The sequence below is a fragment of the Sprattus sprattus genome, assembly GCF_963457725.1.
Source record: "Sprattus sprattus genome assembly, chromosome: 20".
Lineage (NCBI taxonomy): Eukaryota > Metazoa > Chordata > Actinopteri > Clupeiformes > Clupeidae > Sprattus > Sprattus sprattus.
The window spans coordinates 18,350,542-18,373,623 of NC_137918.1; the positions used below are offsets into that span (position 1 = coordinate 18,350,542).

The following is a 23,082-nucleotide window of genomic DNA, read 5'->3' on the forward strand; positions in this document are numbered from 1 at the left end:
GGAGTTCTCTTGGCGGCAGATAGAGCACCAGTAATATGAGCTTGTGCTTCATACAGTAATAAAAGGACATTTAGAGGTCCATTCACTATTAAAAGAAGTCTTGTAGGTGGCTGCTCCAGGGACTTTTCTCCCTTTTGTTCTAGCCGTCTCTTCCTCTTCCACCATCTCCTCCTCTAGTGTGTGTAGGCTACTACCTTCTCTGGGCCTAATTTGGCCTTTTTAGGGGGCTTTCCTCTTTGGAGGAAGGACAGGATGCTCATTTGTTTTTTAGCTGACATCTTTGAAAGACAGGTGCAATGATGAATGCATCCATGGCCAGGATATTTATAACATGCTAGTATGCCTAATGAGCTCGCGAGACACAACTTCACAAAGCCTGAAGAAGCCTCGGAAATCTGAATAGAATGTTCCAGCAAACACATTTACAAAAAAGAATGCCCATAACATCATTAAATATTAAGAGCTTCCTAATATTCATTCGAAATATATATATATATATATATATATATATATATATATATAAATATTTTGAATAGGCCTACTCGAATTTATTATAGCCTATTAACGAAGTTCGGAGTCAAAGCTATAGTGAAAAGCCAGGTTGTAGCCTATATGTGGCTACAAAACACTAATTAAAAACGTATGCTAATTATCTAGGAAATATTCTCTAACTGCAGTCAAGTTGTCATTGCTTGTGTCAAACCATTGTGAATTTGTTGTAACATTAAAACAGTAGACGACTTACTCTTTGTAAAAGACTGATGCTACTGTGGTTTCCTCAGGTGAACGAAAGATCAATCGCGCGCAATTCCAGGATGCTTTATTTTCATTGGTTACTCGATTAAATCTTACCCAGATACAAAAGATACGTTTTTTTTGATTGGCTGATAAGTGGCATCTCACGGCAGACCTCCAGGGGATTCGGGGAGACATGCTTGATTCCTCCATGGTGAGGGCAGCGCGGCACATTAAAAAGCCTAAAGTTTTTTTCAGCGTGAAAAATAAGATGTGTGGCGCGAGTGCGTGACTAAAGACCGAAATGAGTGACTGTCACGCTCAAGAGCCCTGAGTTTGTCATCAAAGAGCAATGTTGCTTAATTCGTGTATAAAAACTTTACACCTTATGCACCTAAACTTTACACCTTATGACGGCGTATTAGCTTCTACCCTGAGTAACCCTACCTTCATCTTTAAATATGTCAAAAAGCTATTGTAATGCATTCTCCATAGATCCTCAGAAGAGGTTATTGTCTTTCCACTATCTGAACGTGCCCTTTACAGCTGCAATTGGAATTCTCAATAGCACTGGAGTGAGAGAGTGCTTCCTGATTGGCTGCTGTTTTGCAAATTAGTGTGCACAGCAGAAATGGGAGATTTTCTTTTCTTGCTTGTACCCTGCATGATCAAAATAATGATTTACTGTCACAGCCGTACACCAGTGCCTTGTTAAGGGTGGGGTGGTAGTGTGCTAAGAGGCTGAGGATGAAATAAATAAAATGTAGAAAAACAACAACAACAACAAAAGTGTGCAGAGAGGTCTGTTGATCTCCATTAGCAACCGTGTGGTAAACTAGAGGGAGGGGGGGGGGGCAGAATGACAGAGAAAGAAGGAAGGCAAAAGACCTTGACAATGTCATTTCTTTCAACTGCTTTATTAACAATAGAAAATGCCAAATGTCCATACATGAATATTGTGACAATAATGTGATACAATTTTAAAATCTGAAATAGTGGAGGAAAATGTTTTGGAAACGTCTGACCTAATGCTTGTTGAAACGTCTGACCACCTACACTTAATAAGAAAGTGTCAAAGGTGAATGCATTTTTGCTTACAGTATTAACAATCCCTTACATTTCCAGGGGTCACCTTTTAACTGAAATGTCTGGGCAGATTTGCTGTCTGGTAGAATTTGACATGGCAAGAGAAATTTAATACAGAAACATGGTCTGTGAAAGTGCTATATAAAAATAAGCAATTCAAAGGTTGTCTAAAAGTGTACATAACTGGTTAATGCAATCATCTAAAATAAGTTAAGGTCACTTGCTCTTCATGTCTACATTTTTAGAAAATATAAAATCTATTGTTACACTAACTCTAGCTTGAAAACAATCTGTGTCCGTACAAAATTGTCTATGGAACAAGTGTGATTTTCTTCCCCACGTCATTACTGCAGAGCAATAAAACAGTGGCCCTCATAACAGATTCTACTTTAGTAGCATCTAGGACATGAACACGCTAGTTTAAAGCTTCTGAAAGTAAAAGATTGACTGGTGAGCTTTGGTTGATTGTGGATTTAAGATATTTTGAGATGCAGTAACATGGAGCAGATTAAAACGCCTGCCTCTAAAAGAATGACTTCAGAACCATTATAACCATTTGGCCACTGACCCTCAACATTTCAACTGTTCCATATAATATAGCATTACCCATTAAACAAACAGTCTCTTCCACTGTGCAGGTCATATTGCCCATTCACTTAAGCATGCCAAGGAAAGACCAACATCTATGGTCTTCTATTGGCAAACTGTTGAACCAGTGGTTCAATATGAATGTACTTTCCCTAGCACCAGGACTTCTACACTGATTATTAACTTGCCAAACATTAACTGAAAACAGTACCAGCATGGTTCTGCCGACTCACAGGTACATGATTCTTAGATCAAAACCAATTGTCAGAGCCATCCAAAGTAAGTCCTTCCTTTTGTCATTCTGATGTACATGGAGACACCAGACATTTATCTGCACACAATCCATACCCATTATGAACCCCAAAACACATGGAAATTGTATTCTGTGGCCATCAAACTAAATGTAGAACCTATAAAAATATACACTGACAGTATATGCTGTCTTCCTCAACATCCCTAAACAGTCGTCTGTGCAGATTGCATGAGGGATTTATTTTGTTTTAATACAACTTTTGTAGGCTACACCACCCTATACCAAATCGTGTACTTGCAGGTAGGCTGACAAATATTTATGGGCTATTATAACATGACCAGAAACCATAGAAGAACAAAGGTTTTCACAGTTTAAGTGAGATGGTGGTTTGACATCAAAAACAGCTGCTTCAGATGCACTTACTCAGATCCTTTCAGATGGTAAAAGCACTGTTCCTTTATAAACAAGGGGTCTGAAAGTCCATTATTTGATCAGACTCATTCTACAGTTTTAAGTATAATTAGGAATAATACGACTGAGGAGAGAATGACTTGCTCATAGTATACATCACAGATAAATAAAACAGAAATTCACAGGGAGATAAGATTGATTTCAGATTGAGGGAGGAGTAACTAAACATATATTAAGAGAAACATATTTGCAGTACAGGTCAACATACAGACAAATATACCCAGCCAAAACAAGACTGTGGATATCTGAATATCATCCATTATGATGCTGACAAATGGAAGTCCCAATGGAAAGTCTGTTTCTCCCATCTTGTGAAAATGGTGGAAATTCCCATTCTTTACAGCCAGGCAGAGGAGATTTGAGCTAGGTAAAGCACAGGATCAGGACATGGGTTTTACGAGATAGAGTTTCTCTCCTTGCTCACTGGTGAAAATCGGGGCCTTTTTGTAGTGTTCCACCAGCTCCTCCATAGAGCTGAACTTTCTCTGCCCGATACAGTACAACACATCCTTAAGCTGGACCTTGAAATGCTTGTTCTTGCCTTGTGCTTTCAGAGAAATGGAGAAGTCATTCGGCTGCGAGGAGAAAGAAACACAGCAGAATGGTTAGTGCATGAGGATTTGTTAACAACAGTTTTCAGCGACTACCTTTGGCAAGAACAAAAGACCTCTGACAGTTACCATTCTTTCTAACATGGCACAATGATAACACCCTCTTTTGTTCTGTCCAGATAATGTGTTTTAGCCTATTTTTGTTTCGTGAGTTGTTCGTAAAGGTAAATCATGTCTGTCGCACCAAGAAATATTATTTCCATACTAACTGTTGAAAAAAGGAAGGTACCCTCTAAACTATCTCAGTGTGACCTTGTTGCCTTGGCACCACTTACTCTCAGAAGGTCAGTTATGCAAGGAATGCTTGTCCCACTCTGGTACTTATGCAATTCATAATAGAGAGGCTGCTTGGGTAGCAGTGATGTCATTGAAGGGCCACACAAACAGACCAGCCATTGATAAGAGATGTACTTGGGTGGAAACCAGCGATGGAGGAAGGGAAAATGAACAAATCTAACATGTCTTTCTCTTAAAGGCACATTCCAGCTTTTTTAATTGAATGTGGAGATTGATCTAACCAGTCTTCTAATGATAGACTACAGAGTGTATTATAGTGTTTCTTTTCCAGCTAGTATACATTAGATTTAAAAAATGCATCCCAAATACAAAAATACATTTGGAATGTACGTGCAGAAAGAAAGAAAGAGGGCAGTTGTAAAAAAGACTGAACATGTTATGGATACACTACATTGCCTGAGTGCAATAGTCTGCATTGCTCTGAATTTCAAGAGGCATTCAACTCATTGATTTTTGTTTAGTCATGCTAATTTAATAATACACATGGATAAAATATCCAAAAGCTCATGGCGTAGTGTTGTTTGACCAGAAGGAAACTTCTATCTCTTAATGATCAGCCCCGGAGAAAGAGTGTGCTGCCTACCGATGATTCACTGTCACGGATGAGGAAGTCTCCCTCTTCACCTCTCTGGTTGAGGGCCACTTCTGCCTGGTGACGTGTGACTCTGCCATAGTACCACTGCCTTCCTGCAAACTTCCCACTCAAAGAGGGTCCAATGGAGTCACGGTCTGGAGGGGGTGGCCCTGCATTCAGTTGTTCATGGTCGGAATTCTGCAGGACCATCACATAGTTCTTAGGCACCAGGCCAACTTGGCCGTCTTGCTTGCGACACTTCCACCACTCCGGGTCATTCTCGGGCTTCTCCACCACGTCCATGATCTCGCCTTTCTCGAAGTTGAGTTCCTCGTCGTTGCTGGAGCTGAAGGGATAGAGTGTCTCCACCGGGTGGAGCGCCCGGCTGCCATTGGTCATGGGCACCGCCGACCCAAGTTTCTCCCTCAGCGATCCAGTCAGGTCGTTGCTCGCCGATCCGTCCATGTCCTCCGTCACGTAGTTGGAGGGGAACCACCCCGAACGACCTTGATAGCCCCCTCGCCACCAACCATCACTGCACTTCTCCATGACGATGACCCTTGTTCCTTTCACCAGGGACAGCTCATCCTCTCGCTCGGCTGTGTAGCTGAACTTGACCAAAGCGGGCATGTTCAGGTCGTACAGGCGTTCGCCATTGTCTCCAATCATGTCGCTGTCTGCGTTGGGTGACGGGTCCTTTGGCTTTGGTTTCACCTTCCCAATACCTGTAGACAAAACCACACATGATTAGAGAAAGCAACTATGCTGTTTCACATACCAAGGTATTTCTCCATTTCTTATCTGTTTAACTAAGGTCTGACAACTTTTGGTATTTCTCTGAAGGGTATTGCTTGGTGTTGTTTACATATCTGTGTAATCAATTCATGTTTGTTTCAGTTTTTCTGTGTGATGTGAGGGTCAAATAATCCTTCTCAGCTTCTTAAAATGATTGCTCTCTTCCCTCTCTGTGCACGTCAGACCACCATACCATGCAGTGATAGAGACAGCATGTTTTTTGAGAACATAATCAACCCATTAAGACCAGCAACTATTATAGTGTCAAGGGAATCTGTCAGCCTTTTGACCGCTTCACTGTTAACTGCTCATGACCTCACTACTATAAAATCAATACTGATCGCATTTATCTTCTGGAGATATCATCTTCTGTGAAAAAAAATCCCAAAACTCAGACAAGCAGGACAGCACAAGTGCATACATTTTTTTCCAATCCTATTAATAACCCCAACAGCCAAGAAAGTTATAGAAGCGCAGTTCATTAATGAAATAGAATGCCACAGTGTAGTTGAGTTAAGACGATAGCTTAAGCGCAGAGTACTTCCTATTCAAGACAACACCTCTAGTTACATGGATATTATATTTTGTATATTATATAATGGATCCATGTAGAATGCAGTTTTTCTTTGTCTGAGGAGCTCCGCCTTCCTGAGCGTTCCCAGTCTACTCTTCACCTCTGCAGTACGCTAATACTTTCTCCAGGTTTCCCCACCCATTTTCATTCACAGCCTACAAGCACATAAATTGCGTTCTTTACTGCCCAGAAAATGTAACAACCTTTTCCATTCCTTTTTCTAAGAGGCTAGGTAGGCCATGTCGATTAAAGTGGAAACTATACCACACTGCTGGATCGGACACACACTACGAAGAAACACAACAGCAATAACAAAACAGGCACTGACATGGAACCCACAAGGCAAAAGGGGTAGAGGACGACCCAAAAACACCTGGAGAAGAAGCACAGAGCAGGAATTCAAGAAGACGTGGAAACAGCTGGAGAGGAGAGGATGGCTCAGGACAGACGAGGGTGGAAACAATTCATCCATGGCCTATGTTCCGAGAGGAATACAAAGGCCTAACTTACCTAACTATATCACCCTGCAGCAATGTGCCCAATGAATCATTATCCATGTAAGTCAATTCATGATGTTTCCAAAACATTCAATTCATTTATTGAATTTCATGACTTTTCCTGGCCTGGAATATGGTTATTTTTTCCAGACTTTTCCAAACCATGTTTCCCTCTGTTCACTATCTGCTCATTTAATTTCACTCAAGAGAAAACAGGAAGTTTGAGAGTTCAAGTTCATAGAAAGGACCTGGAGGAGTATCCTCTATGGGCACATAATGACAATCAGGAGCATGTAGAACTCAGTAGACACTCCTCCAATTAATTCTCCAACAGAAGATGGCCCACCCAGGTGGAAAGAGGTTGTGTTTTGTGCAAGGGCTGCACTGGCTCCTGGCCCTAATGGGGTACCATATTGCGTCTTTAGAGGAGAGCCTGATGCTGTTTTGAAGTATCTATGAAAGCTTACGGTAGTTGTATGGGGGGGGGGGGGGGGGGAAAGGAACAACTCCGAGGATGTGGCATCAGGGAAGTGGTATTTTCATTCCAAAGGAGAAGAACACTATGATCATAAGCCAAACTTAATGTAAAAGGAGAGATCTTCTTTCTATGGTAGCCAGGACGTTGGTCACCTATTTGAAGGCAATTGGCTTGATAGATAGTTTTGTGCAGAAAGCAGGAACCCCAGGATTTTCTGAATGATTGGAACATTGGAACCTCGCTAATGCCTTTGGAGTGTTGTCATACAGTCTGTTGTGGAAGGTATTCAGTTACTTTCAGGTCCCTGAGAAGATTTCAGCGTTAGTCAAAGCACATTTTTAGGATGTTCAGTTTGGTGAGTTTGGCATCATGGCTGGATGCACTATTTCATCGTTGGCTCTCACCATGGCATTGAGGGTATATACTGTATAAAAGCATCTTAATGGGATGTAGGTGGTTACCTCCTATCTGAGCTTATATGGACTACATGACTGCGCTAACAACTGCTCCATGTACACGTTGGCTGTTAGCTGGGTTGAATGGCAATCTTAAATGGGCTGAAGGATGAAAGTGGAACCTGGCAAATATAGAAGTGTATTTAACCGTAAGGGAAAACTGGTGGAAGAGAGTTTTATATTGATAGTGAGGTGATTCCTTCCGTTGTAGAGGAACCGGAGAAGACTTTAGGCAGGTGGCACGACTCCACGTCAAGCGACCAAGGACAGGTTGAAGAGTTTAGAGAATTCATTGTTAAGGCGATCAATACTACTGATTAGACCTTCTAGCCTGGTATATTGAAACTGTGGTCATTTAAGTTTGGGCTTTTGCCACGCATAAGGATGCCTTTGATTGTGTATGAAGTTGCTATTTCAGAGGTGGAGAAAATTTGGCTAGGAAATCTAGGAATCTAGGAAAATGGCTTGGGGTGCTACGTTGTCCACGTACTGCAGCACTGTATGGAAAGGAATTTTGAAGTAAGTTACCAATGACCACTGTGGTGGAGGAGTTAAAAATGTGCTAAGACCAGCCTGGAGATGAATGTATCTAAGTCTTAGGATTCAGCAGTCATGAACACTGCTCCAGCACAGTGAACACAGGAAGGAAATAGAAGCGGTACAACATGCACAAAGTGCATTACAGCATCGGGATATCATTGGGCAGATACAGAGTGGAAGAGTAGTGTTTGGGTTAGGTGACAGTTGGAAATCATGGGGAAAGGCTACATTGCCGGAGAGGATGCAGATGATAACCAGCTTTTGTTCCTGAGAAAGAAGAGGAAACTAGATGAGCAGCAGTTGCAAAGGCAAAGCAAGGGCACTGGATGAACTCACATAATGTTGGAAAGAGGAATATCAGCTGGAGAGAATTGTTGGCTATGAATGCTAACCGCATTAAAAGATGAAGATGGAAGCTGCCTGGTCTAAAACTAGCTTGACCCAAAGTCGCTATACGTAGAGATATAAACAGGTCTTTGCTGTGTTTGTTTGAGAATAAACAAGTTCAGGTTAACTGTTTGCCAGGTTAATAAACATGGGCCATAATTTTATTGACAGACAACTGGCAATGAGCAGAGCAACGAGCAAAGTCCATGCATGAACTAAAGTGCATTTAATAACCTGCCATTTTGCTAATTTGAAACCATGAGCAAGACCCTAAGCACAGTGGATAATGCTCCCACCCACCACACTATTGCTTTAGTTCATGCAAGACAGACTTTGCTTGTTGCTCCTTGCTTTGTTCGGGCCCGGGGACAGTAGGGGACAGAGAGGGGCAGTAGGGACAGAGAGGGGCAGAAAAGTGGACACCAAGCTCGTACCAAAGCGCGGGATTGGAGATCTGGCTGATGTCAGACGGCAACTTCAAGTTCCGCAGTGTAATGTTGTAACTGCTATGCCACCAAACATGGTGTTCTATTCTGAGTGCATTGTTTACTTTATTGAATTAACGATTCCCCGTTGAAGATGCGGTTCTGGAAGTCTTTGAAAAGGTAAGGCTAAAGTATGTGGAACTAGTAGTGGAAGCAAAGGGGCCGAGGTTGAATGAGAGGGAATGAGACTGATTTTTAGATAATTAGGCAGTGCATCATTCAGATACTGAGATATGCATGTGAAATCTCTTTGAGGTGTATCTTGAGGTGTATCTGTTGATGTCCCTGGTATTGACATGTGTCCTAACCCACCATTAGTATTGAAGGGTTGGGTCTGGGATGCTAGACACCACTGTTGAGCCTTCTGGAAGTGTCGTGGGCTACGTTGTTGGTTATGAGTACTTGCAATTGACAGCGAGTAAATTGCTTTACTTAAACTAACACTTATTCAACCCTCCAGTAGGTACAACAATAATACAAACAAGGGCAACATTACAAAGGTACATTTGGGGTAATATAAAGACCTTGATACACAAATGAACAGGTGTCCAAAGTGAATGTTGTGCCCAATGTTGTCTGTGTATGTGTGCACATGTGTGTTTACAAGCAAGGTTTCCATACATGTTGCCCAAAACTGCAACTGCAACATTAAATGATGAAATGCAATATTGCACACAAAAAAAACGAATAAAACGTATCCACAGAAAGACCAAAGATTCTTGCACAAATTAACATATGGTTGCGTTCATATGAGATGGTAATTCAGTCATTACAGGTTAGATGGTGGATCAACACCTCTCTCACACACTCTCTCTCTCTCTCTCTCTCTCTCTCTCTGGCACTCAGACCAGGGTTTCATCAGCACACCTGCATCTTGCTGACAAACTATGAGATAGCTGCATGTAATATGCACCACCAAACAAGCAAAACAGGTGTTTGGTTACATTTCCAGGCAACAAGATCACACAGCACACAACAGTGACACAAACAGTGGGGAAACAGGGTTCGCCTGATTCACTGTTTCTATGACAAGACTAGAGATCACTCCAAGAAGTGGGTTTGAAAAACAACAACGTCAGCGGATGACTAATGCACACATCATTGCAGGGAGAGGTGTCATGGACAGGCAGTGTTCCAGAGAGGCAAACCCAAACACACACACAGAGACTCTACTGAGACAGGGCACAGGCCAGAGCCAAGCTGTGAAGCACAGTCTTTTCTAAAGCACTGTGCTCACCAAAACAACCATTTTTAGTCCAGCGCTTCACCGCCGTGACATCCACATTAGGCACACTTCTCAGCGAGAAACTGTGATGTGTGCACTAGTACTATGCGAAGCGAACAGTCACTCTTCCACAAGAAACTCTGATGTGTGCACTAGTACTATGCGAAGCGAACAGTTACTCTTCCACAAGAAACTGTGCTGAGAAAAACACAACATGCAAGAAAAAAAAAACACCCTGATTTTCCGAGCACGGTACAAATCCCCACCAAACATTAATGGTTGCCATTGGCCCTGCTAGAACTAGGCGTGGACTGGTTATGCATCAGCAGACAAACTGTCAGACACACAGCTCAGGGAGAGCCAGGGACATTATGATTCACTGTTTTTCTCCAGCTGTGCAACATTTTACGTATTTTGCCTGCACTACAGTGGGTTTTAGTTCACGTGAGTAGCGGTGAGAGTTACGACCAGAGAGTTTAGTGAGGACATGTCTTCACAGAAGTTTCGACCATGAAGGGGTGAGAGGCGTAATGTGCCTACACTGTTCGGGGACAGTAAGAGGCCGTTACCATGGCACTCCCCTGGCTGAGTCTCAGTCATTGCTCGTTACCAAAGTAACTGAAGTGTTTTCCCCCACCAACAGTTGTATACAGTGTGCACAATCATGTTAATGTGTGACTAATTTTCGAGAAGGGAGGGAGAAAAGGGATGGTGCAGAGAGTGTGTGCATACATGACATGACAATGGAAAAAAGATATTCTGTGTGCATCAGGTAATTGTAAGTCTGTCTGTCTGTCGGTAAATTAATGTCAGAATGTCATTTGACTCTCAAATATTCCTGAATCAAGTCCTTGATGTTAAACGATCTGGGCAGCCAGGAAGTGTTCAGAAATACACTGAAACTGTAGAGGAAGGGGTTAGGGTAAAACTGTAAAAAAACACAGCAAATGCAAAGTGCGTCTTCTGAGGGAAAGTTTCCTGTCAGCGTGAGACACAACCCCCCGTTGGAAAATGGAAGCCAGATGGGGGAGCGGACAACAGCCAGGCAGCAGAGGGACCCCATTCAGCTGACTCAGAGAGCTTGGAGGCGCTCCAAAACAAGGGGTGAACGCTTAGCGAGACACAAAAGTCTTCTGCATCGTTTGTGCTAGTCATTAAAACCTAATTTCAAGGAAGAATTTTGATATCGCACAGCCTCTGGGCCTGTACACAAGTCCTTGAGATACAAATGATGGTATTTGTTACACAGTGAAGAAATGAGGTAGTGTGTCTGTCTAGGGTAAGTGTGGTTCTAAGCCTGAGGGATTTTCCCCCTTACTCAAATGTGGTTTGCACTAGTTACCAAAACTATAACAGAAAAACAGACCTCAAGTAACTACTAGAGATTCTACCTTTAAGAAGCTCTTGAAGACCCAACTCTTCAGAGAGCACATACCCCTTCCTAACTTGCAATTCTACTAGTACTTGACTTGCACTTACAGCAGTTGCATTCCTGCACTTTTATCTATTTCTCATGTTAAATAGTCTCTATTGCTCGTAGCTTGACTGTTCTCTCCCTTGTACATTGCTTTGGACAAAAGCGTCTGCTAAATGACTAAATGTAAATGTAAATTTATGTGTAGTTACATACAAGTGATTTTCTGAAATATTTTACTCTATTGTGCATTGTCTCACCAGACAGCCCACAAATAATAATTTTGAATATTAAAGGATGATGTCAAGTAACTCTTGAATCACATTACCACAGCCTGAACCATACCATTACGGCTCCAAAGCTCCATTAGCTATATACTGTATATTTTATAGCTATAAACTTTTACGTCTTCAATCAATCTACCATGAACTATGCAAGATCGCATTTGTTTGACAAAACAACATAGCAATGGAATTTGTATGTAATAGACTTCCGCGTATCCAACTGTGGAATAATATACAGCTCTAAGCGATGTATGATGCTGGTCTTCAGAAAGCAAACATGCTGATGATTGACAGTCACACTTCCTTAGTCTAATTACAGAAATTGTGGATATCTCGTGTCCCCACACACACACACACACACACACACACACACACACACACACACACACACACACAAACACACACACACCATCTTAATGTAAGATGACCTTGCACAATGCTTTCCTGCTTTAGCAGATAAAAAGATCTCCTCTCTGTCTGTCTAGGCGGCATATGGGATGAACAAGCACCTCATAATGAAATCTTGCTATTTTCAGTGCTGTTTAATAATTTAAACGAAATATATTTACACAAAAAAGTGTTACCATCATAAAACTACAAGCAGATGAAAGAAAGCTCGTATAGCCAAGCTACATTAAAAAAAACGTACAGATGTACGACAACAATAAAGTTCAAACGACTTAACCATTGTTATACAACTTTCTTGTAGCACACCATTGAGAAAGGAAATGTTTTCCTCACTGTCCATCAATCGTTGTAACAAAACAATGATGTAACAACAGGGGAATCCCAGGGGTAAAAAGTTTTAGGTCTGACTCAATGTTATGCCTAGATACCACCCCACAAGAGACGATTCCAAGACCTAGAAGGAGAAACACTGTCCTAGCCTCCTTTTGTTTCATTAGCAGGAGAAACACTGTCCTCACCTCCTTTTGTTTTATTAGCAGGAGAAACACTGTCCTAGCCTCCTTTTGTTTTATTAGCAGGAGAAACACTGTCCTAGCCTCCTTTTGTTTTATTAGCAGGAGAAACACTGTCCTCACCTCCTTTTGTTTTATTAGCAGGAGAAACACTGTCCTAGCCTCCTTTTGTTTTATTAGCAGGAGAAACACTGTCCTAGCCTCCTTTTGTTTCATTTCCTCTGTCAGCTGAACTAACTACTTCCCTTCAACTTCCCCCAAGTTCATTTCCCAGCTTTTCCGCAGGAACAGCGAGACATACACTTGGCACCCAAAAACCCAAACATCTTTTCTGCAATTCCTAATAATAACTCATTGTTTAGGCATAATAATCAACGAGCTGATTAGAAGGAAAAAGAACATTGTTTATGCTGTGTTTTGATTCCAGTGATGGAATGAAGCACACCCTGCAACTGAACTGCAATGAACTGAGTAGAAACCCCCAAACTGCTGTTATCAGACTGGCTTACCTCACACTACCTAAACAGTTAAGGGGAAAGGGGAGGAGGGTGGCGAGCACACTATGAAGGCCGCACATCAGACAGGGCTTCACAGCACAGCACAGCACAGCACAGCACACTCCCAGCTCACAGCGAGCCAAGACAGATTACTGATGTGAGGTGACCCGCGACGAGCCAGCGATTTCGTTTCCACCGCTCTGAAAAGGGCCCGAGCAAACACAGTCCAATAACCCCCTGCCTTTGTTCCTGTTTGGGCTGAGGTCACTCTAGCAATGACATCATAAAGCAAACACACTCAAAAACCCTGCTGCAGGTCTCATGGTCCGCTGCAATGCTAAGACGACGGGTGACAGCAGCAGCAGTAGCAGCAGCGCACTGTGGCAAATAACAATAATCCCAATCAATGTGGAGACAACATGTGGCTTATGTGAGGGAGTTCAGGCTCGGTTTAGCTCACAGCGAATTCAGTATTCTCCCTAATTTGATCTCCAAAATGTAACTTTCTGGAGAGTGTGTTAACAAAACCAGCACTGTCGGTTAGATTAGCTTGCCCAAGAGAGCACCCATGAATCTGTAATGGCTTAAAAACTGCAATGCATATTCAAATGAACTCAGGGAGATGACATCTTGCTATTGTGTTAGAGTTGGTCCGCCCTCCATTTCCAGAGCACAAAGGATCCTCTGGGTTCTGACGCTATGCTAATGCTTGGGCCGGGAGCTGGCAGGCCTTCAAAAATGGCAGCCATGTTTCCCTCCTCTCCCCCGGTCATCTGGATTTTCCAGTCCAAGAACTCCAAGAGAGATGGAGTGAGTGAAACAAGTGGGACAAAATGGCAAATACAAACAGGGAGGAACATTTGCCAAAGTAGAGTGTTAGCAAAGAAAATGTCCCTTGTAACGCTCCTTTTGTCCTAAAATTCCTCCCGCTTCTCTCTCTGCCAAGTAGGAACAGCCCCCCCAATGCCCTTTCCAGTGTTTAGTGGGAAATAAAACACTCTCAGCAAGAAAGAGAGAGAGAGAGAGAGAGAGAGAGAGAGCAGATACTGATAGAGGAGAAAACTGTTATCATGAGGGAGTTTCATAAAGAAACTGAAAAAAAGGAAGAGAGAGGCAGTACAGAGACCCCAATGATTGAATTGCCATTCACTTCCTCCTGCTTTTCTCCAAGAAATCTGTCTTAAATTAGAGGTCCTCCACTCTCCTGGGGAAGGAGGTAGAGAGCAACAGAATTACAGGGGGTGGTGTGTATGTCTCTCTCCTTCTCTCTCTCTGTAGGCACATTAGTGTGTGTGTATGTACTGCCTCTGTGTGTGTGTGTGTGTGTGTGTGTGTGTTGGGTGAGTGGGGCGATTGAAGCCTAACTAGTGAAGTGGAGCCATTTTAAAGGCAACATATGACTGCTTTGATTTTTAAGAGTAACTAGAATGCCCTGGGGGAGTCCCCCCCCCCCCCCCCCTTCACTCTCTCAGCAGGATAGAAACCCCCTCCCACTTCTTACTGCCCCTGAAGGTAAAGAAAGAAAAAATGGGGCAATTGCACAGGCATTTCTTTGACATTTCAGTCCAGTAAAGCTGTCCTTTAAAATGTGTGTCAACTCAGTGGACTCGTAGCTGCTTCTCATTTGGTGTGTTATGATACTCCATTAAGATGGTTGCTCATCCAAGCACTCAGCCCTGACACCCATGAATCAAAATGGAACATCCAAATCCAACTGTTAAAAAAAACTGCCACATTTAAAAAAAAAAAAAAAAAAACACTGTCAAACAACTTTTAAAAGATTATCAACAACGTTGTTTATGTTTACATTACTGCACAGAGATACTTGCCTTTGAAAAAGCAGGGACACAGTGTTGTGTATGTGTGAGAGAAAGAGTGAGGGAGTTAGCCCTGTCTGTGTGCCTGATTACCACGTCTTTGCAGTGCAATTACAAGCTCTAGGAAGGAGTCTGAAATCCTTATCCACCCACTTACAGCTGAATGCAAGAGGCGGGGAAAAGGCTCTCTCCAAGTAGAACAGAAAATCTCCTTTTTTTACAAAGCTAGGCTAAAGCCAACAGGAAAAAAAATCGTCCCAGCTGTTCGGGAGGACTGCCTATGTGAATTCTTTCTAGCACTTTCAACACACAGACACACACAGCCACAAGCCCATACAGGACAATAGCCTAACTTAGCTTGGTTCAGACAACCCAGTGAATCATTAAAAGCAGAAAGTCTCACTCCCTTTCACTACTTTAACCACAAATACACCATCCTTGTTTGCCCAAAGAGAACTTAAAAGCTGTGAACTTACGGAAGAAGTGTTTAAATAGGTTAGCCATATCCATTCCCGGCTCTGGAGCAGCGGCTGTCCGTCTCCCTCTCTCCCTGTAGCGGAGCAACTATTTCATGAGAACTTCCTGAAAGTCCGGAGCTATTAGTGGAGCAGCTCTCCCCCTCGCCCACATGACTGCCGACAGCCAATGGGAGGCTGAGAGGGGGGCCTCCTTTGAAGAGCTCCAGCTGCTGCTTGGGGCCCACACACTTCTGTGGGTCTTGCAGGGACACTTGTCAAACATTGGTCACTGCCACGGCAACCACATGTCCGTCAGCACTCGGACAGTGTGGCAGACGGTCGGGTTTTGGTTTCACCCAGTGGAATGTGGGTGACTGAAACATGGTGCTTTCACGTACACCTGTTTTTTTCTCCAGAGCAATGCAACACGGTTCACTTAATTTTACTATCTGGAGTTTTCACTTGAGGAATTTTATCTCAAAGTGACCACCAAATCAAGGTTCTTTTGAAAAAAATTAATTCTTGGAGTTCCCTGTTGAAATCAGGCATGCGTTGAATCAGAGGGGTTCAAAACAGGAGCCATCCTGCTCTCTATTAAAACATTTGGATATGGATGACAGCCACCATGACCTGCTGTTGACAGCCATTCCCATGTCTGAATAGGGCCAGGTCTTGGATTACACCTTTCGGGGCACCTGGTCGGCACAGAGGGCTGTAATTTGGGAGGTCCTCTCAGACAGACAGAGTTCCCCTGAATGAGGGACTGGGTTTCCTGTGGGGGTGTGAAAGGGCTGAGTAGCCATAGAGACCAAACACATAGGCTACAGCATGATGTCAGCCTAAAGAAAACTGTCTTCCCAACTAATGTGCCAGTTAGCAAACTCACTGACTGCAAGTAAGGTTTAGTATAATTAAAATAATCTGTATCTTTCATGCTGGGTTGATATATATATATATATATATATATATATATATATATATATATATATATATTATATATATTGTATAGTCTTTGTGCATTAAACATGCATTCAACTGAAGATTACATTTTACCTTCTATTCATGTTTGTTGCTGCACAAACTTTGGTCTGTTGTTCCATGCCATCCTATTGTTAGTTCTACTGGCATATGACCAACATTCAGTCTTCAGGTCTAGAATTTTGTTGACACCCAATCAATTGTTTGTTCAATCTTTCTACCTTGTTGATACCCTTATATATAAATGGCTGAAAAGGTATTCACCATAAGAGGGTACAAAAGAGTTAACTGACCCACACTCATTGATCTAAAATGTGCATTTCAATTCCCAAAACACTAAAATAATGATTGACAGGCTGATATGGACACAAGTCACAAGCTAACCTCCATTCCTATACTCCACAGGAACAGTTTACTTTTAGCACAAGCTGCCTGAGGGGAAGGAAGAACCACTTTCCATGTCCTGCTCCACTCGCCCATAATGACTGGGAAGCCATCCAAGCCCCTATTGTCTTACACACTGGAGGTGGCTCCACTGATAACGGACAGCGTGGCCCTTGTTGAACCGGGGACAGAGGCGCTGTCATCCAATCCTCTTCTGTTTACACGGTTACACCGATGAGGGAGACTTAAGACAGGTAAAACCCAAACTGCAAACAAAGGTATGGCTAAGAAGCAGATGCCTTGCAGCGTCTGGATATTGGATATTGCCCGAATGTGCAACCACTTATCATAAACATAGGAAATGAGTATGCAAGGCAGGCAAGTGAACATACTGCTGTCCAGCTCTAGTGAACTGTCAGACATGGACAAATCGAAGCAGCCTGTAGGCATAGCCCATGAGAGTAATAAGTCAATTTTTTTTATGTTAGAACAGACCAGATGTTTACAGGGGGGATTGAGATGAAACCACCTGTCAGCTAATACTAATGTTGACAGCCAGAGATGTACTTCAGAGGCCAGACAGGCTTTGATCAGCAGCAACAACAACAACAACAAAACTGTGAGGAGTTTGGTACACTTTAACCACCGTTTCCCACAGGCCATGCAAAAAGGCTGCTTGGTACTTGGTTTGGTTCAGCGTTTGATCATCTGGACCAACATTTGGTGATCGAGCGAGACACTTTTCACTCTAGTCGTCTCAATTTTCCCTTTTTATGTTACAGCATCTCTTTGGGACAGTTGTAACATGGCTGGAACAGCAGCTGCTGTTTGTGAGAAAGCACAATGGGGGTGTACTCAGATAGCCAGTGAGGGCATCTTTCAGCTGTTGGTTCAACAGTTATTCTGTACCAGTAGCATCATTGGCTGCCAGCCTCTCACGGTCACAGTTTACAGATCCACAGAACTACCACCACTGAACCAATTACAGCACATCGTTATGGGAAAACTGACCAGCGCAACAGAACGGGTGTGCTGTGGCTTTGTCCAGTTTTTCTTCAAAATCAGAGATGCAACTCATAACAAATAGAGATAGGATAACAATAACTAGCAAGCTGAGAGTTCTTCCATGAAATATTGTGGCGACTTAAGGACCCCTATCAGTGGTGTAGTGGTCCTTGGAGAAGTGGGTATACTCCTAATTTTTTTTAAGCAGCCCATACAGCAATAAACACCCTGTTTTGAGAAGTTGGTATACTCAATGCTGACAGAAAAATAAGTGGGTATACTCCGCATACCTGCGTATACCCTGACTACACCACTGACCCCTATAACAACTTACATTTAGTTGAAGGTGCTCAAGATTCACCAGGATACATACAGACTACATGCAGATGGTGATCTGTCTGTCTGAAGATGCCTACCTAGAGTGTCTTTTAAATTTTGCACGAGAGAGGCTTTCCTGGCACCGTTTTTCCGCTCCACGTAGTTAGAGGGCACCATCCCGGTCTGGTTGGTGATGTTGCGAACTCGCCACCACGACTGGGAATCATCCAGCAACCATAGACGTTCGTTCCTCTTTATGTCCAACTCCTGGTCCTGCTGGGCTATGTAGTCAAACTTGGCGATGACAATCACCTCCTCTGTCATCCTGGCTGGGAAGAGAGACGGGAAGGATGGATGATGTGTTTGGGAACTGCAATCAATACGTCACAGAGTCTGCAGATTATACATATGCCCAGCAGATGGGGCTATTTATACAATATACCAGTCTTCATACAAATCAATGTGATAGAGATTAAAATTAAATTAAAATACAACCACTGAAATAATATGCTTTTCTGCCTAACCACTCCAAGATGAAAGAACTTTCTACATGTTGTATATGATGGTTAAGGTTCTGTCTCAGACAAAGATTGAGTAATATAGAGCACAGAGTTAAACATCTGCATTCACTTGCCCTCCTCAATTGCCTTCTCTCCTGCCTGGCAAATTTCAGTTTTCCATGGTTCTGCACCACTGGAAAGTTTTAAGTTACAGGAGCCCAGAAAGACGACTAAAGTGCTGATGACCCATTTTCTGGGCACAAACTACAATAAGGGGAAAAGGCCATCCTTCCCCATACTAAGGCCTTGCAGACTATGAAGCAATGGCCAGAAGCACAGGGGTAACTTGAGACTTTGAGAAACCCATCCGAGGCCAGGGTCAAACGAAAACATTGAGGCTTGAGGAAATATCGGGAACGTGGAAAAAGTTAGCCCTTAACCTATAATTCACTCTGCACCCAAGTTCTAAGGCAATCATGGCAGCTGAAAGTCAACATTCACTTACACAATCATTTCCCACAATGGGTATAAAGAGAGAGCCATCATGGCCCCGTCCTATGAAAACAACACCATTTTATCTGCTCTGAACTTCCTCGTCTGTTCTCTGACAGTGCAAACGTACGGCTAGATTATTTACATTTGCTGCAAGGTAACTATCATACAAATGCGGATCAGTTTGCCTGATCTATGCAAAGACCAACCTGCACCACATCAATGTGGGATGTGCCAAGTTGGAAGGTTTATCTTGTCCTTAGCTGCAAGGAACTGGGGATTCACTGCACCTACAAAATAAACATAAAAAAGAGAGTGCACAGTGTAGAATAGATTAACAACAAAAACATACAAAGTATAATCCCCAAAACTTTGGTTAAACTGTTTGAAAATTGATTAAATAAACTTAGATGGTAACTATTGAAAGTTAGTTAGAGACTTACTGCGCTAAAAAGCTTTGTAACACTATAATCATCACAGTTATAAGAGAGGGGATATCAGGATGATCACAGCGCTACTAAATTTAATAAAGAGCCAGTCCAATTTTACTGAATAAAGATAGAGGTTACACCACCCCTAATAAGTCCTTGAATCAGTCTACTAAAACCCAGCAAAGCCCTAAAAAACAGCTCCTCCAGTGGTGTATGTGTGGCTCCTATGCTAGCAGGAGCAGGTGTTGATAAGCCAGGCCTAGGCAATGTGCCCGTGAACAACTTTGTGCCAAAGGGTGAACAAGGGTCTGATATTGTTTTCATGAGAGCCCACTTGTTCGGAAGTGAGGGCTAAGACCTGCCAGTTGTGCTGTCATCCAAGAGGTCTGGCCTCACGTTTAGCGCACACCAAACATTATTGATGAGTGAATATGATTCACACTGCCAAAGACATCTGAAGACTTGCTGATAATGTTAATCAAAATCTTATCAGTTCTTACTTTGTTCACTCTTTACAGGAAGGTGAAACCGTGCATCATTTACGATTCCTTTAGATAATTAAAATGAAGCTACACTGTGTCTCTCTACTCCTCTTTGCTCACTCACACATGCAGTTGCAATTAACTGTCTTGTGGGAGGAAATGGCAACAATCCAGAACTACAGCAAGACAAACAGTTCAGATTTCCTCCTACAGATAATTTCGCTTTCACCCAACAGTGGTGTGGGGACACCATTACTTCCTCCTGTGAAGTTTTAAATATAGAAGACGACCATTGTTTAAAGTGAAAACAGTGAAGTTCTATGAAGCCCTACAAAATAAACAGCAAACGCACTGCACTGCCTTTTCACATACAACAGTCAACAGCTGGCCAGTCGCATCAGTTTGACCCTTGAACCCTTGAGATTTCAAATGGATGAGGTTAGGTCCCATGAGTGAAGTTTCCAAAACAGTATGTGCAGAAGAAGCAGCGTAGGGAGCCACTTCATCTGGTGGGTCATGTCACCACCAAATCTCATGACAGTTGAATCTGCTATTTTCCAATTACATGGCCATGTGTGCTCTGACTCGATTTGTGTGAACACTGAGGCCCCCTTCTTCCTGTCTGCAAATCTCCACTGCAGCCAATACTTCTGTGACAAACGGGGGAGCAAGCAACACAACAGCCCTGGGTCATGAGATTGGGGTAGAGGAGAAGGATGGGGTGGGGGGAGGGGTGTGTGTGTGAAGAATTGGTGATTGGGATAAGAGAGGCTTTCAACAAAACGCTTCATGCACCCTTTCTGCGTTTTTCCCCTCTTTTTTTATTCAATTATTTTAGGATGCTTTCATCCGAAGAGTGCTACTTTTTTTCTCAATTTTTATTAAATCCTTTTTCCACAACTTCCTTGAGATCTCTGAGAAATTATTGGTCAAAGTGAAACCGTCATCGTAGACTTACAACCTCTCAACAAGCACAAATCGACCACTTTATGGTTCCTAAAGGCAGCGCTGTAGAGTAGAGCACTCTGAAGGAGAAGAAGCACTGTGAGAAAGAACTCCGGTCTCCAAGGACTCACAACTTTCCAGATTTACATGCCTGAAAATAGAAAGTCCATCTGGACAACACTTGGGAAGCATGGGAAACTCACTTCAGAGCTTTAAGCGACTGCCATTAGGCAACCTCAATAAGGAAGAGTCATAATTCACAGGGTGACAATAAAGCAAATACATAATGTTCTGCATTGTATGAAGATGTCGCCCTAGATGTAGACGTCCTTCATAGATAAAAACATGGCCAAATAGACTGCACTGTTGAGATTTTTAAAATGTTTTTAGTTAAAATCCCTTCTGTGTCATTCGTGAATTGAAGCTGAATAACATTTGAGCGGTTGAGAGTGATCTGCAGCCATTTAAGAGAACATTTGGTCTTACAGCTAGTGAAACCACTCACCACCAACCACCCCACAGAGAAGAGTTGACTTCACCACGGCTAAACGTGGTCTAGAGAATAAGCACTAAACCAACACCAACATCCAAGGTGCACAATTCTTCCACCATTTCTTCTATGCGGCCAGAAACTTTAGGCGCTTTTCCACTGCAGGAACTCAGGGCACTTCCCAGGTGAATATCTCCAAAGAGCTATGAAAAAAAAAAGGCTTGGGTGTGCTGTGACACAAGGGTTTGAGGGCAGCCCAACAGAAACAGTTGATGAATGAATGATTGTAAAGAGAGAAGACTTGATGTGTTGCAACTTGTTACACAGCAAGGGGAGACGCATTCCAATGACACTATGCAACATGCATGAGGGGAGAGAGTTGTCTGTCACAAGGCAGCTGAACGGGTTAATAACGCAGAGCTACACACAGTGTTGGACAGTCCAGCTGGCAGAGAAATGCTTGAGTTTTCCGAGCATGTAAACCAACCAATGATATCCATGGAACTTGAAACTGACAAGAAAAGGAACCAAACGAAATGCATAACAATGAAATGAACGTAGCAATGAATACTGACACCTCTCTGGAAATAGAGCTATCGAAACTTCCCCTGAACTGAATGTCGGGATCTTCTCCAAGATGTTGAAAGACAAAGCCAACTTATTTCTTAATTGAAATGTAAAAGAAATGCCCGTAGGACATCAAATAATATAACTACGTAGCTCTTAATTTTCCGTGTACACCCCTTTGGACATAAACGAAAAAGTAATAATTTAAAATTCTACAATATGAAAACAAAGCCACATGATGCTATTGCGCCATGGGGGACTGACAGTCTTGCGAAAAGCAAGTCAATTTCCCTCCTGTAGGAGGAAGTGAGAACAACTAAGATGAAAATATGGTCTACTGTTGAACGGTTCCTTATTTCAACAGTTAATAAATCATTATTTTGCCAATAGACTAAATATCTGTCCTAAGCAGCGAATATAATCCTGCATGATTCAGATGATATAGTCCTATCTCTGTTAAACAATTATTTGTGGGTAACGTTAACCATTCCGCATTTAGCCTACTCAAAGACAGGAATGACAGCTGATAATCAACTGCTACTGTGAAAAGTTTGAAAACAGATCCCAGAGGACTTAACTAGACTGCTGAATAATCTAGCGTTCATTAAACAATTTAAACTAAATAGCCTATTTAAATGTGGAAATTTACAAGATTAAACACCACATTGCATCGGCTATATTTTGACTAGTGTGGCACTGCTCTAGATTTTCATGGCTACTAGACTGCACTGACAAAAAAGTGTAAGGAAGCATAAAAATAAGATAAGGAAAACAAAAGCATAAATAACATACTTACTGAATCAGGCTCCCGCCGCTCTATTTTTCAGATGGAAGTTTGATCGATAAATTCTGAGAGACTGAGACGAGTGGAGTTCGTTGACACATGCACGTATCTGTCCTTAGCGCGACTTGATCAAACTGATTTACAGCACCCCACCTCCAAGAGATCCTGGATGGTCTATAGAAGCCGGATGCTCCTCTTTTAATTTGACAGTGTTCTTGTCCACCATACCAACACAACTACAGCGGAATATGAACATTTTTGACAC

General features: G+C 42.5%; 1 protein-coding gene across 2 annotated transcripts; it reads right to left on the minus strand.

Annotated features, from left to right (window-relative positions):
• Positions 1–1,633: 1,633 nt before the first annotated feature.
• On the minus strand, positions 1,634–22,921 carry nck1a (NCK adaptor protein 1a). 2 transcript variants are annotated; one of them, XM_080858960.1, is made up of 5 exons: positions 22,830–22,921; positions 19,328–19,408; positions 18,225–18,455; positions 4,625–5,340; positions 1,634–3,708 (listed from the first exon to the last, which is right to left on the minus strand). In XM_080858960.1, the coding sequence occupies exons 3-5, from the start codon at positions 18,448–18,450 to the stop codon at positions 3,514–3,516; spliced, it is 1,137 nt and encodes a 378-aa protein (XP_080715086.1). In that variant the 5' UTR covers positions 18,451–18,455; positions 19,328–19,408; positions 22,830–22,921; the 3' UTR covers positions 1,634–3,513. The 2 variants fall into 2 exon arrangements, with proteins under 2 accessions (XP_080715086.1, XP_080715087.1); XM_080858961.1 differs by lacking the exons at positions 18,225–18,455; positions 19,328–19,408; positions 22,830–22,921 and adding an exon at positions 15,460–15,528.
• Positions 22,922–23,082: the final 161 nt, after the last annotated feature.